A 14560-nucleotide genomic window follows, 5' to 3' on the forward strand; every position below is an offset into this window, starting at 1 on the left:
TTTCTTTACAGCTATTTGGTTATTTTTGACTATTTTTTATTAGGCGAGCATTAAATCGATGCAGCTTGTAAGAACATGTTGTTTTATGGTGGTGCACTCTTTTCCCTTTGTACCATATACGAGGTGAGGGTTTTTAATGGAGTTTCTCACTCTATTATTCTTAAGAATATGCATTTTCTATCCATTCCTTTTGAATGAAACCAACAGGTTCTGAAGAGGACCATCCTTAGAGGCGATAAAAACGCTAGACCCTTAAGAGGGATCCTTGCCACCCTTAAAGGTAATTAAAATGATTTACTCTAAAGAGGAATCATTTCCACCCTTTAGGGAAATTGAAATGCTGGATCTCTAAGGGGGTCCTTAACGCCTTTAGAGGAAATAAAAACGACGGTTTCTCATGAGGGATCATTGTCGCCCTTAGAGGTTATTACATCTTTGGATCCTAATAGGAATCATTGTCACCCTTAAGGGAAATTAAAATGTTGGATCCTTTAAGGGGATCCTTTCTGCCTTTAGAGCCAATAAAAATGTTGGATCCTCATAAGGGATCCTTGTCGCCATTATAGGCAATTAAATTGATGGATCCTCAAGAGGAATCCTTTTTGTCCTTAAGAAATGGATATGGCGAGATCGGACATAGAAAAGAACTTTTTGAGGAAAGGAGTCCCTAGTTGGCCCTCGTAAAAAACATTATGACCGAGGCACGGAATGTCTTGCAGTACAGGCGGAAGAGAACCGCAAAGTTAGACAAACACAATAGTTTATGTTTATTTATATTTTTTTTGTATTTTTCATAACAAGTTATGTATGGTCTACACATTTTGATTTTATTTTAATCAGTGTGTGAATTTTTAATGCATGTTTGAATCAATTAGTGTATCTATTTTATAATTTATGACCTAAAATATAAGTTGGTCTTAAAAAGTGTCAATGTTAAAACAATGTTGCTGCCTTGAAAGCATTCAGGAGGTTTTCGGAGATATATATCTGAAATAGTCCTTTTTTAAATGACTTCAATGAATATTTCGGAAATACATCTCCAGATAAATTAAATAATATACGGAAATATATCTTCAGACTAAATTTTGTTCAAAATTGAGTGTCTATAAAAAGTTACGTATTGAGTTTTCAGATGTGTGAGATGCATCTCATAAAATGATAAAAAAAGTATTTCCCTATATTTATTCGTGAATATTCATTAAACCATCTAACTTGTATTCATTCATGATAAGTTTTACCTACAGTTAGCCACACCTACATTTTTTTTATTCAATACCTACCTTGAATAGAAAAAAAAGAAAAAAAGAGACCAAGTCCCCTGACCCCAGTCCCTTTGGTAAGATGTACATCTATTTTTAAGTGGTGTATCATTTGTTAGGGTCGTTGGATTGGTAGGTATGTATACGGACACTCACTTTTAATAGTTGGATGCAAGTGCAATTATCTTCTACAATGCCGCGACCGACGACACTTGCATTTCACTCCGACTGCTCCTATCTGCACCCTTTTTATGACACTATTATTAGCCACCTAAACTATAAATAATAGTTTGGATTACCATATTAAGATGATTTAAAACTAATAAAACTAGAACAAAAATTAAATAGTAATAATAACATTAACAATAATAATAATAATAATAATAATAATAATAATAATAATAAATGTTTTTATTGTAATTAATCTTGTCAAAATTATTTAATTAACAATATAATATCTAAATTAATGTTTATATTTTGGATTGAGTTATTTAATTATTTTACAAAACTTGCATGAAATGAATTGAGAAATTTTCTTCCCCAAAAGTTAACTGCCAAGATTTCCTTGCCTAGATTTAGGAGAGTGAAAAAAATCAATCAATTTTAATGAACAAATGCAACTTCTTTTACAAAGATTCATTCTACTTCTACCAGAACCATTCATCCTAACATTGCTCACAGCAGCATAAACTGCTGCGCAATTCAAATAATCTAATGAACAAATAATGATATTTCTGAAAGCAGGTACATGGAGGCAAGAATCTAGAATTTCAATTTCAATTATGTACATTTGCAACTTGGATTTCCCTTTTCCAAATCAAGGCATTAGACAAACTGATTTGGAAGCATCCAGATGGTTAAGGCGGCAGGTTCCAAGAAGAAACTCAGGGAGCTCTTCACGTGTGTTTCCCTGAATATATATTAAAATTATTACTATATATATCAGCATATAAGAATAATAATGTTTGTTAAATCAGCTCAGTTGGTAACTATACATAGACATCAGATACAAGGACCTAAATTACTTGACCAAAAATAAATAAATGATAATAATGATAATTATATTCGATCAGGAGGCAATTAGCATTTGTCATCATAAGATCATGCATAAATACATGAGTGTAATGCAGCATTTCTATAGCTTGGTTTGAATCTACCCATGTGAATTTTCAGTATTAAATAATTCCCCAATTTTAGCTGAGAATTGTTTAAAAGGAAGAAAAAAATTACAAAATTATTTTACCTGTATTAGAAATGCCATCTCAATAACCAGATGGTTGAGGTATCCAAGGACAAGATTCACAACACCTCTTGCAACAGTTGATGATCCAATATCAATTCCAAGCTGAAATAGATGCCACAATTCCAAGATAAGTATTACACGAAAGATGAGACCAATGTACTCAAGCACGAAGTAGGATCAGTCGGCTTGGGAAAGGTTGTAAAACTCTGATCCTTAGCACGGCACCTAAGATTCTACCGAAGGGAAAAATGGTAATTTCATATGTATTTATACACACACATGCACAAAAACATGAAAATTTTAATTCTGGCCCATCATATTGTTTTATGATCTTGCTTCAAAAAGCTCAAACTTGACCTCATTGGCAATAAAAATGATCTTTCTCTAATCGTAGCACGTAAGATCTATAATCCAGTATCCGATCTTGACTACACTGGATGAGACTCATTCTCCTTACGAGACTTATTCTCCTTCACTTCAATATTTTTTTGGGCAGACCACAAAACTCATCGACACATACATAGTTTCAAATGCACCAACTTAAAATCACTATTAACACATGTATGCAAATTATCCTGATTTTCCTAAAAGTTAATTTTTAAAAGATAGTCGTAAACTTACTTCCAAATAGTTCTTTCCCTGGAAATAGTTGATTTCCAAAGCTTGTCCAACTAAGCACGCCTTCTTTCCTACACTCTGTTTTACAATCCATGAACCCTGAAACAGCAATGTCAACACTCAATCCAAATATTTCATGGGCTAAACAAAATAAGACTCGAGAGCAGATTGCGTCTGTGATTACTTTACAAACCTTAGATATGTAAGGTATGAGTTTAAATCTCGAATTTCTGAAGGCATTATCACCCTTGATAAAACTATCAAGCAATGGAGCATCTTCTACAGGGGTGTTCATCATATAGTACAGTGCTAGGTTATATGTTGTAGAACCTGGAACCTGGTTCAAAGAAACGCCTAAATTAGTGTCGCGCGAAATTTTATGTAGGAACAATCTAAGCAGAGGACTATTGATTAACCTGGATGTTTATAATGAAGAAGAACTCAGGCCCACCCTGTGCCGCATATTTCTACAAGGTTAAAAAAATTCATCAAATTTATTTATCTTTATAATATAGAGTATAAGTAGTTACTTGATGGCTAAATATACTCAAAGTTAAGAACCAAAACACCGACGAGAGAAAACAACCTGCACAATGCTCCCAGGACGGCCACCAAGGTCATCTTCCCTTTTTTCAGATCTCAACCAATCTGCAGCAACCAATTGCATCAAGGTCCCCTTTGCTTTAACCTGGTAATCAGTACTCCAGATGTTTGAGATCGGTGACAAAGTTAATAGCTAAACTAAATAACAACAAAAAAGATTATTGCGTATAATACGGTTAAGCTTCGGTTAGCATCTTTAAACAAAGAATTTTATTTTGTAATATAAAAGGAAAATAAATAAAAAATTGCATTTGATCAGCCCATATTAAAGTGATAATGCGCTGCTTCTTCTCATACCTTGAGACGGTCTTGAAGATAATTTTCTCCACGGATCAGGAAAGTAGACGGATCTGCTTCTGTCAAACTGCAAGGTAACGTACAAGTAGGATCTTTTGGAAGAGTTGATCCATACGGGCATGTAGTGGTCTCTTCTCCAACCATCTCTTGCAAATCCACATAACCTCTTTTATGAACTGCACAAATGGTTCTAGGCATTTTTAATCTAAGAGAAAGTAAAATAACTTATAATTACTATATGCTATCAGAGAGTTTCCAAATGACCTGCAAGATCGTGCAATTTTCTCACAAAATTAGCAGCAGATGATAACTTTTGGTGGCGAATGTCCTGAAATTCTCAAATTCATATGAGGGCAAGAAAATGCCAAATCAATCAAAATATAAGTTTAACAATATTTCTTTTGCAAAATAATAATAAATATAAGAGTATAAACAAAGAAATCTGTTTATAAAAAACATTGAAATTTAAAGCAATCTCTCAGTATTAAGTTTCGAGAAACAAACTGCATTTTGAATAACTTTGCACTCTTCATTTCTTTCAAGTGCAATAAAAGCAATTATTTCAAATGTTTACCTGAGACTTCTGGTGACTACATTCTGTCATCCATCCATTTTCCGACTCATCACAGTTTGATGGTTCCATAACATCATAAAACTCATCATCAGCATCATTTAGACTAACAAGGACTGCATGCTCTGATTGCGTTGGATCTACTTCTCCAATTGAGTTATCAGGATTGCTCTCATTTGCCTGTATTTGGGTATCGGAATTGGCATATTCTTCCTTCAGACCATTCCTTCTGTTTCTTGTCAACTCTCCAGATGAATAATCAGACAAAGTGCAATTCCCTAGTCTAGCTCTAAATAACTCTCGTAATGCTGCACATGCAAGAGAAATCAATAAGTAAAATCTAAACTAGAACAAAAAACTTCTGATTCAGTATATATGAATCCAGTGATATAAAATAATTGTCGGCCAATAACCATTTAACAGTAATGTCCAATAATATAATTTTTTTTTAAGAGACACTACCAGCAACTCTCCCAAGCATTTGAATGGTTATGGAGTAAGCCGATGAGGATTTAAGATAAGATCTCCAGCATTTCCAATCAATCGCAAGCATGTGCTTTACAACAGATTGCTTTCCCATGTTCGCCGGAGATATAACATACCCTCCACCTACAAAAGAATGTAAGTTTTCATACTTCAATTGCTATCATCATGAATTCTCCTCTAAACTATCAATCAATCAACTTTCTGCGGAACTAAAGCACCTATAAAAACAAATTTGGAAATCCTGAAATATAGATAAATTGGATATTATGATGACAATAGTGATTAAGTGAAGGAAAATGATTCAAGAGTTGGCAAACTAATCTTAAAGTTCAGAATGAGTATGATTGAAAGCAAGAACATCATGATTACAATAGTATCAAATTTATTTTCTGGGTAGTATGAGGCAGCTAATAGAAGGGAATAAAAATGTCTACTATTTCTACAGTTTCAGCATACGTTACTTTTAAGGCAGGCACGGACATAGCCTTTCTGACGAGGACACTTTTTGTGAAACACGGAATGGTAAAGAATAACTGTGACAAGGAAAACCAAATTAGTTAATTTCATTCAGAATAAGTGTGTATTAACAAATACTTTGATCTACAATTTGTTACTACCATAGGTTCCGTCATCTTCTCTCCTCCAATAACGCCGCAGCAACAGATCTCTTCGTTTCATTCCCCTGTAAAAAACATGATATGAACCTAATAAAATTATTACCGGAAAAAGACCAGTAGATACTGCCTCAAAACACTAGGTGGTACACGATAAGCATTAAAGGATTGGGTCTTACCAAGGCAACCAATCACTATATAGCTGCTTGTGAATAATGTCGGTGTGACCATCTAGGTGTTCAACTACACTTCCCTTGGAAAAACAGAAATCCCATCTGCAAACCAATAGTTTGTAACAAAGCAAAAAACACTAGAAAACCATGGTTTATTGAATTTCGGCATGATTGTACTGCTTACTTATCCATTGCTATAACATAACCTATATACGACTAAACTTTCTTTTTGCAGTTAATTGAAATATTAAACGTAACTGTATACAGCCCAGATTCCTACACACTATTATTTCAAACAAAGCACTCATGTTTACCTTGGTTCATGTGGGCATGATTGTTGACCATAAAGTAAAAGACCATTTATCAATGTCCAGTTAAAAGTTCCATTGGATCTTGATGTTGGTTTTGGTTGATGGTAGACTTGTTAATATAATCCAGAGCCTTTTTATTGAGCATATTATTTTGCAGAGTTTGGGGAGACTAAACTGAGAAAGGAACTTAGGTGATGTTCGATTATGCTGTTCTTTCATCTCATGCAACTGATAATGGGCTAAGGGCTCTATTAAATGGAATGCAAGGAGACCATTTGCCAATGGCTTTCCAAGATGGAGCATATGAAGACTAAGGTTTATTCGGATTATTTTCATTTCTTCAGAGCTTTGGTTTAGTTTTGTTTTGCTCTATTACTTCCAGCAATCTCTCAGTGTATGAATAATTAATCATTTACCAACAAAAATATAATATAGTAAAATTGCATAGATATAATATGCGGTGACATTGTAACTCCGACCATCACAAGGGGTTATAAGGTGGATGGGTTGGTTTCAGAGGACGGACAAAAGGATCGGACATGGAGTGAAAAGGAGGGCATAGGTTCAACTTCCCTACTAACATTTGCTGTTAGAAAAAGTTACAATATGCAAAGCCAACTCCCTCCCTAACATAACACGCTAAAAGCCCAAGTCAATAATAAAAAAAAAATGAAATTATCCTATGACAAAATGTCCATGTACCAATTAAAAGTTGCATCTAACGCAAAAGATACAAACATTAAATTAGATAATGTTTTCTTGTTAATTTAGCAGTGCCTTTGAGCAAGATTACATCCACTTAATGTACTTACTCAGATCTTGAAGGACCAAGTGCCATAAGAGTCTGGAAAATGGCTTCTGAAGTTCCATCTACCACACCAACAGCCATTATTGCAGGATGATCATCTCGTTTCTGGAGATTGGACGGGGTATTAAAAAATTCGTCGTTTCCATTTTAAATTAAATATAAACAACATTTTACTAAAACGGAATTTTGCCAACCTTCCCACAACCAGAATCCCTATCTTTTGCTTCCTTGAATAGTCGTAAACCTTCGTTGCACCCATAAAAACATCAGCGCAAGTTTTAGCTAGGTTTTGATTATGTGAACTTAGCAAAAACTATTTTTGAATAAAAAAACAGCCACAACCCAAACAGAAGACTGAAATAAATTTTTACCATTCTGGCAGCCAAAGATTGTCCAAGGCGATGGGGCAATAACATCAGAAGAAGAAAGTGTCCAGTCTATAGAATTTTGGTGATTTCTACTGGAAGATCCGCTTAAGCTTTAAGCATGTCACCAAATAAGAAACAAAAGATCATGCAACAAACACATACAAAAAAAAATATAGTTCAAGATAGCTTCAAATACTCATCAACCAGTCAACACAAGACTTTTCGTTGCAGTAAAAATCATTCAAGGAAAAGATAAAAATACCTAAAAGACTGCCATCTTCTCTTGGAACATCCTAAATCTTCTGGAGCACCCTGCACATGTTAAAAGCAATAGCTTCATCCATCATTCAAACAGTTCCACCGCAAGCCAAAAAAGCTTCAGATCATGGATAAACTACCTACTGATATATATACCTTCAAAGACGCTTCATGAAAGCATTGAATCCATCGCGCCGCTTCTTCAGGACGGCTCGCTCCTAACTACAACACTCACGTTTCATAATTCCAAATCGAAACATAATTTCAAATTAACAAAAACCATAGTTCACCTCACCTTTAATCGATCATTGTGATTCGAAGTATTATATAGTGTGAAAATGAAAAACACCTACAAAATTCACACAATTAAACAAACATTAAGCATACAACATCAACATTAACTTAAAATTCAAACACAAAAACCAATAATAATTTAAAAAATAAACAAAAATTAAAAAATTAAAAGTTACGCATATATACCTTTCTGTTAATACTCTCTCTTCCATTATCCATTACTCGAATACACGAATCTACAATAGCACTTCTAACAGGATCCTGAAAAAAAGAAAGTTTCCGTTTCCGTTTCCGTAACCGTTTCAGTTTCACAGAATCTAATCTAACAAACTCAATATAGTAACGTTTCTAACTTCGTTATTAACAGAACCTGATCGGTGAAATGAAATTGAAAAAAAAAAAAATGAACCTGATCGTTAGAATTGGGAACCGATTTGAAGCTACGAAGAAGGTGATGATCGAGAACGAAGTAACGCTTTCGAGAAAACTGAAGTCCGAAACGGTTACAGCGAATAAGGTATAACCAACCTTCCATTGATGATGATGAAGAAGATGATGTAGCAGTTGCTCCATTTTCATTACTACTACTCATTCTCTTTTGAAATTCACCTTTCAGATTTTTAATATTTATTTATCAAAATGATTCTGACTCTAACTCAATCATTGAGCTGAGAAATTAATTAATCAAATTAAAATAAAATAAAATAAAATAAAATAAATTGATTCTGTTGTGTTTGAAGTGCAAAATGCAAAAAGCTTTGGAATTGCAGATTGCAGTTGGAAGTGAACGAACAAATCAATGTAACGAAAGTGTTTGCGTTGCGTTGCGTGCCTTTTCTATATAAGACAAACATTGCTATTACTCGCTGACGAGTAAATGCAAATTCTTTTAACGGGAAATTACTTTGTTGTCCCTGGTCTTTTCTTTTCTCATAAGTTTATGATTTAGTTTTATTATTTTTTAATTAGTTTGTTTATGATAAAAATACTTTTTTTTAAGATGTGGTTGGCTTTGTGAAGAAGCTTTAGCTAAAACTTTTTAACAGCTGTAGTAAGAAGTGAATAAATTATTATTATTAATTATTATGATTGAAGATTGATTTCCGGGTATAAGAGTATCTTCTTAACGAATCCACAACAGTAACTTGTCCCCTCTAATGAGCAATTAATTGAATAAACCATCCGTACAAGTAACTTCAATCTCTTTTAATCTATATCTTCTTTTTTTGGGTTATGTCTTAATTTCAATCTTAAAAATTATTTAGGGGGTTTATTAGATTAGAATTTCAAAAGATTTTGTATAAAATAAAGTTTAATTTTTTTTTAAAAGACTATAATGCTTTTTAAAAAGACAATTAAGGTTTATAATGGGAATTTCTAAGGCTCAGTTTGGTAAACCATGTTTTTGAGCTTATAGCTTATGTCTTATGTCTTATGTCTTATAAGCTCATATGATAATTTATACCCATTTGGTAACGGTCTTTTCATCACGAGCTTATAACTTATTTTACTAGCTTATAGCTTATTTTTCAGACGCTATTTCAAATAGCGTTTTAGCTTATGTCTTATAGCTTATCATTTTTTCTTCCTTTTTTATCCTTATTATTTTAATTAAAATCCATTTTTAACCCTTATAATTTATTTTAATTTAAATAAAATAAATATATATTAAATATCTTTTATGTCATTTTACATTTATAAGTTGAACCGCTAATTTTACCAAACACTTCAATTAGCTTATAAGCTATCAGTCTCAACCATCCGCTATAAGCTATAAGTCATCAGTCATAAGCTATAAGCTATCAGCTAACTTATCAGTCAACCGCTATTTTTACCAAACAGACCCTAAGTATCATGAGATCAGATATCACTTAATGAGATTTTCTATGTTAGAATAGCAGTCAATATAGAAGATTAAAAATAAACAAAAAAAAAATAATACAATCGATCTTTGTTAATGTAGTTTGATAAATAATGTTTATTTCTGCGACTATAGAACAACTATAGTTTCATTGATATGTGCCTAATAATTATAGTTATATTGGTACAAGTAATATATATGATATTATGACTTAGTTTATAATAATAATCATAAATTTTATAAGGTTATTGCAACACCAAATTCTCTCATCAATCATGTAAGTCATTAGGCTTTTTTTTTGGCAACTTTACCTACCATGTACTTTGCTTCAATTGTCGACATGACCATTACGTATTGAATTGAAGATTTCCAACAAATAGGTCATCTTGCTAAAATAACGACATTACCCTATTGTAGATATTCTATCATCCATATCACCAGTATAATCAGAATTAACATATTCTACAATCGAAGGACCGCCCTATTCATTGTTAAACATGATTTCATGACCTGTTGTTCCCTTCAAGTACTTGAAAATCCAATTACTACTTTTCAATAACGTTTGATCGATTTGGAATAAAGTTTACAAACTTGACTTACATCTTATGTCAAATATGGTCTAGCGTAGACCATAACATAAATTAAACAATCAACAACATTGGCATAAGGAACCTCTGACATATACTCAGTTTTTGCATCTATCTTTAGACACTGATCTAATGAGAGCTTAAAGTGTTTTGTCAATGGAGTACTCATAGTCTTCAAATTACTCATGTCAAACTTGTCTATCACTTTTTCAGCATAACTTTACTGAGAAAACCTTAATTTTCTAGCACTCATATCCCTATTACTTAGTTACCAAAAATCTTTTTAGCATCACATAAGTCTTTCATGTCAAATTCCTTTTTTCGACATGATTTCAAATTCATTTACAACATGTAAATGATTCTCAACAATCAATATATCATCAACATATAATTACTGGACAATAAAATAGTCACCATCAATGCTCCTAACATAAACACGTATATTGCTCATTGGTGGCACATCAACACTTACCTGAATAACTTGTTTGTTGGAAGTTTCTTCTTCACATGCTCTCACATTTATAGCAATTGACTAATTCAACATTAACTACTCATATAAAACTACATATCAAATTATTAACATATTATTTTTAATTAGATCACATAACTTGAACCTCTTCACATCTTTTGTGTAACCGATGAAGACTCACTTCTTCGACTTTGGATCAAGTTTGGATAGATATTCATTAGATATATTCATATACGTTGAACACCTGAAAAATCCTTAAATTTTCAAGATAAATAGGATTACATGTCCATACCTCCTATACAACCTTCCTATCTTATGAAGCCAATGGTGACCTTTTGATAAGATAACATGTCATGTTAACTGCCTTTGTCAAAAAACCTTTAGATAGTTTAACACTTAATAATATGCATATTTCTCTGTCAATTATATTTATTCTCTACCCATTCATTCTCTCTGATACACCATTTTTAGGTGGTGTCTTACAAACTTAGAAATGCCTCTGGATACCATGTTCTTCACATAATCGCTTGATCAGAAACAATTTACTCTATTCCATTATTTGACTGTAAATACTTGATTTTTTTGTCTGTTTGATTCTCCATCCATGCCTTTCACAACTTGAATTTGGCAAAGACTTCATATTTCTGCTTCAAGAAATACACCCAAACCTTGTGAGAAAAATAATTCGTGAAAGATACAAAATACCTTGAACCACCCATGGAAACCTCTTTGGCAGGCTCCCACACATAAAAATATGCAAAGTCTAAAATTCCAACTATTTTGTGCTTTCGGGTCTTGAACCAAACACAAAAATGTTTCCCAAGTACATAATACTTGCATAAATCCATCTTGAAACTATGAACACCCTTCAATATATTTATCTTATGAAGTTCCATCATCCCACGCTCATTGAGATGAGCCAAATGCATATGCAAAAATTTGGTTACATCTTTATCAGACTCAACTCATGCAACATCATCTACAACAATGTTTCTCAATATTTTGTACATGTTACATGCACTTCTCTTTGCTCTTACCACAAGCAAGGAACCCTTTATAACCTTCATAATTTCCCTATCTCCATCATACTTGTAGGAGAAACTATTTTCTTATAAAGTACCTAGGGAAATCAAATTTTTCCTTAATTTTAGAATATATCTAACATTGTTCAATATTCGCACCCCACCATCGTCCATGGGAATTTTAATTTGTCTCATTCTAGTGATAGCACATCCTTTATCATCACCTAGATAAACAAATAGAAAATTACATAACCTAATTTTAGTGAACAATTCTAGATGCAACGCAATGTGGTAAGAACAACCAGAGTCAAGAATCCACACTTTGTGCACTTATTTGATTAAACACACAGTATATATGCGTCATTTACATAATCATCAGTTTGAACTATATTTGCATAATTGGATGAGTCATGCTTTGTGTTTAGACAAACCCTCTTCTAATTCCCAATATCTTTGCAACTATAACACTAAATTGTTTTCCAATTCTTAGATTTATACCTCTCCTTTCCAAAACCTAATTTACCCTTGTTCCATTCATGATCTTGAGCCTCATTCACCTACTGACCCCCGCCTTTAGTTACTCCATCTACACTTTGTTTCCTTTGTAAATGAAAAAAATTGTAGCATTAATCACATCAAATATGATAATGTCTTTCCCATAGGTAAAATTAGCCACCAGGTAGTCATGAGAAATTGGTAACGAGCACAACAAGATAATTTTCTTATTTTAATCATCAATATTCACCTTATGCTTCACTAGATCATTGATTATATTGTTAAAAACATTGACATGTCGTTGCAAATATGATCCTTCGAGCATATTTAGAATGCATTGTCACTACTTTGCGGACAATTTATTCATCAGTGTCTTTGACATATACTAACTCTCCAATTTGTTCCAAACCTTATTTGGTGTCGTTAGGTCTAGGATATGATAGATCACCTCGCCTGAAACACATAGGAGAATCAATATCGCAGTTTCATCCTTCATATCTTCCCAATTAGTATCCTTCATATCGGTCGGATTTATTTCACAAAGCACCTTTTGTAAAATTTGTTGAACTAACATATCCTTAAGCCTCCTTTATCATAATCTAAAATTACTTGTCACTTCAAACCTTTTCACTTTGAATTTTGCAACAATCGTTAATCACCATTTGATACCAATTGTTAGAACAATAACCAATATAGATGATTAAAGAGAAACAAAAGTAAAAGAAAATGAAGATGATTGATCTTTGTTAATGCATTTCAGTAAATGGTGTCTACCTCTACAACTATAGAGTTGTTATAGTTCCCTTGATTTCTGTTTAATAATTAGGTTACACTGTTATAATATATATATATATATATATATATATATATTTATATATATAATACTATGGATTAATTTACAATAATATCCCTGAAACATATTGCACAGGCTACTGTCGGCGCAACACTAATCACTTACCCATAACAAAAATTTGGCCTAAGACCCGTTTGAAAGTTTCACATATTGTGTTCCTCTTTGTCTTAATATGAGTGGGCATGGCAACGGGGAGGTGCGGGTTTAAGCATTACCAGCATGTCCGTCTTCCAAAACCAATCCCGCTCTGCCCCCAAATTCATCCACGACAAATAATTTGTCCCCTTTCCCCTCCCCCAATGAGGAGCGGGTTCCTCCGCCCTGTCCCCACCCGCATAAACTGTAACTTTTTAAAATACATTATTTTCAATAGCAATAAAAATTAGTAATTGAAATAAATAATTAGTTACTTTAAGAATAATCATATAATATTTTATCATTTTTATTTTCTAAAAATAAATAATAATTCTAATAAAGATGATATTTTAACATTATGAAAGTATAAATGGGTAATATAATTATTAAAAATAAGGATAACAAATTAAATTTAATAGGCGAGGGTAGGGCGAGGATGAGTACGGGGTGGTTACAATCATCTCCGCCCCATATAGCCCCTGTAATTAAAAATTGGGTTTTCCCGGACCTGCTCCATCCCCAATTAAAGTAGATTTTCTTCGTTAAATTTGAGGCGGGGTGGTCGGATTCAGGCGGGGCTGGATTTATTTATCATGCCTAAATATGTGTCATGCTCAATAATTTTAAAAAGAGAGAGTGATTGAGAAAGATGAAATATGAAAGTTATATAAAAAAATGAAATATCACTTTTTTAAAAAGAAATCATTTGAAAAATGAAAAATATACGTGGAAGCAAATGAAAGATGAGAGGAATATAAAAGTATTAAAGAAATAAAAATCCCTATAAATTTGACATTTTGACGAAAAGAAAAAAATTGTGCTAAAAGTTTACTAAAAAATTCACTCAATCTATTGAAATATTGGGAGGAGCGACATTAGTGGTCGCCAGAAAGTCTTCTTTAAAATGTGTAAAAGCTAGGGCTGACAATGAACCAAACTAACTCGAAAATAGTTTGAAACTTGATTCGAATATTAAATCGTTGAACTGGGTTCATGAACCAAATGAGTTGAGTATGAGCTAAAAGCTATGTCGTTAACTAAATGAGCTGAACTTGAACTATACATAGTTTGACTCGTTAGGTTCATGAGTCAATTCGATTATATATGAGATAGATTATATTGTCTATAAGAGTAGGTTTAAATATTTGCTCTAAATCTTAGTATCATATTTTATTTTAATCTAACAGTTTTAATTGATAATTTATATTATCAAGTGAGCAAAATATTTCTACAAA

At 32.6% G+C, this 14560-nt stretch overlaps 1 protein-coding gene across 2 annotated transcripts; it reads right to left on the minus strand.

The window, feature by feature from the left end:
• Positions 1-1806: 1806 nt before the first annotated feature.
• LOC131653845 (protein ENHANCED DISEASE RESISTANCE 2-like) lies at positions 1807-8703 on the minus strand. Of its 2 annotated transcripts, none has more exons than XM_058924148.1 (21): positions 8313-8703; positions 8090-8164; positions 7905-7958; positions 7766-7831; positions 7614-7663; positions 7355-7461; positions 7178-7227; positions 6988-7088; positions 5871-5966; positions 5695-5759; positions 5539-5610; positions 5054-5200; positions 4595-4899; positions 4285-4348; positions 4021-4196; positions 3707-3808; positions 3537-3587; positions 3314-3457; positions 3124-3219; positions 2503-2604; positions 1807-2169 (listed from the first exon to the last, which is right to left on the minus strand). In XM_058924148.1, exons 1-21 carry the CDS (start codon positions 8493-8495, stop codon positions 2077-2079), a joined length of 2199 nt encoding a protein of 732 aa, XP_058780131.1. In that variant the 5' UTR covers positions 8496-8703; the 3' UTR covers positions 1807-2076. The 2 variants fall into 2 exon arrangements, with proteins under 2 accessions (XP_058780131.1, XP_058780130.1); XM_058924147.1 differs by having other exon boundaries at positions 7754-7831.
• Between the last annotated feature and the right edge of the window lie 5857 nt (positions 8704-14560).

This window comes from Vicia villosa, linkage group LG2, assembly GCF_029867415.1.
Source record: "Vicia villosa cultivar HV-30 ecotype Madison, WI linkage group LG2, Vvil1.0, whole genome shotgun sequence".
Taxonomy (NCBI): Eukaryota; Viridiplantae; Streptophyta; class Magnoliopsida; order Fabales; family Fabaceae; genus Vicia; species Vicia villosa.

Bases quoted from the DNA above. Each gene is read 5' to 3' on its own strand.
- LOC131653845 (XM_058924147.1), bottom strand. From the start codon at position 8,495: ATGAGTAGTAGTAATGAAAATGGAGCAACTGCTACATCATCTTCTTCA. The intron at 3,588-3,706 runs GTTGTTTTCTCT...TTAACCTTGTAG, and splicing joins GTCCTGGGAGCATTGTGCAG to AAATATGCGGCACAGGGTGG. The intron at 2,170-2,502 runs GTAAAATAATTT...ATATATATTCAG, and splicing joins AGATGGCATTTCTAATACAG to GGAAACACACGTGAAGAGCT.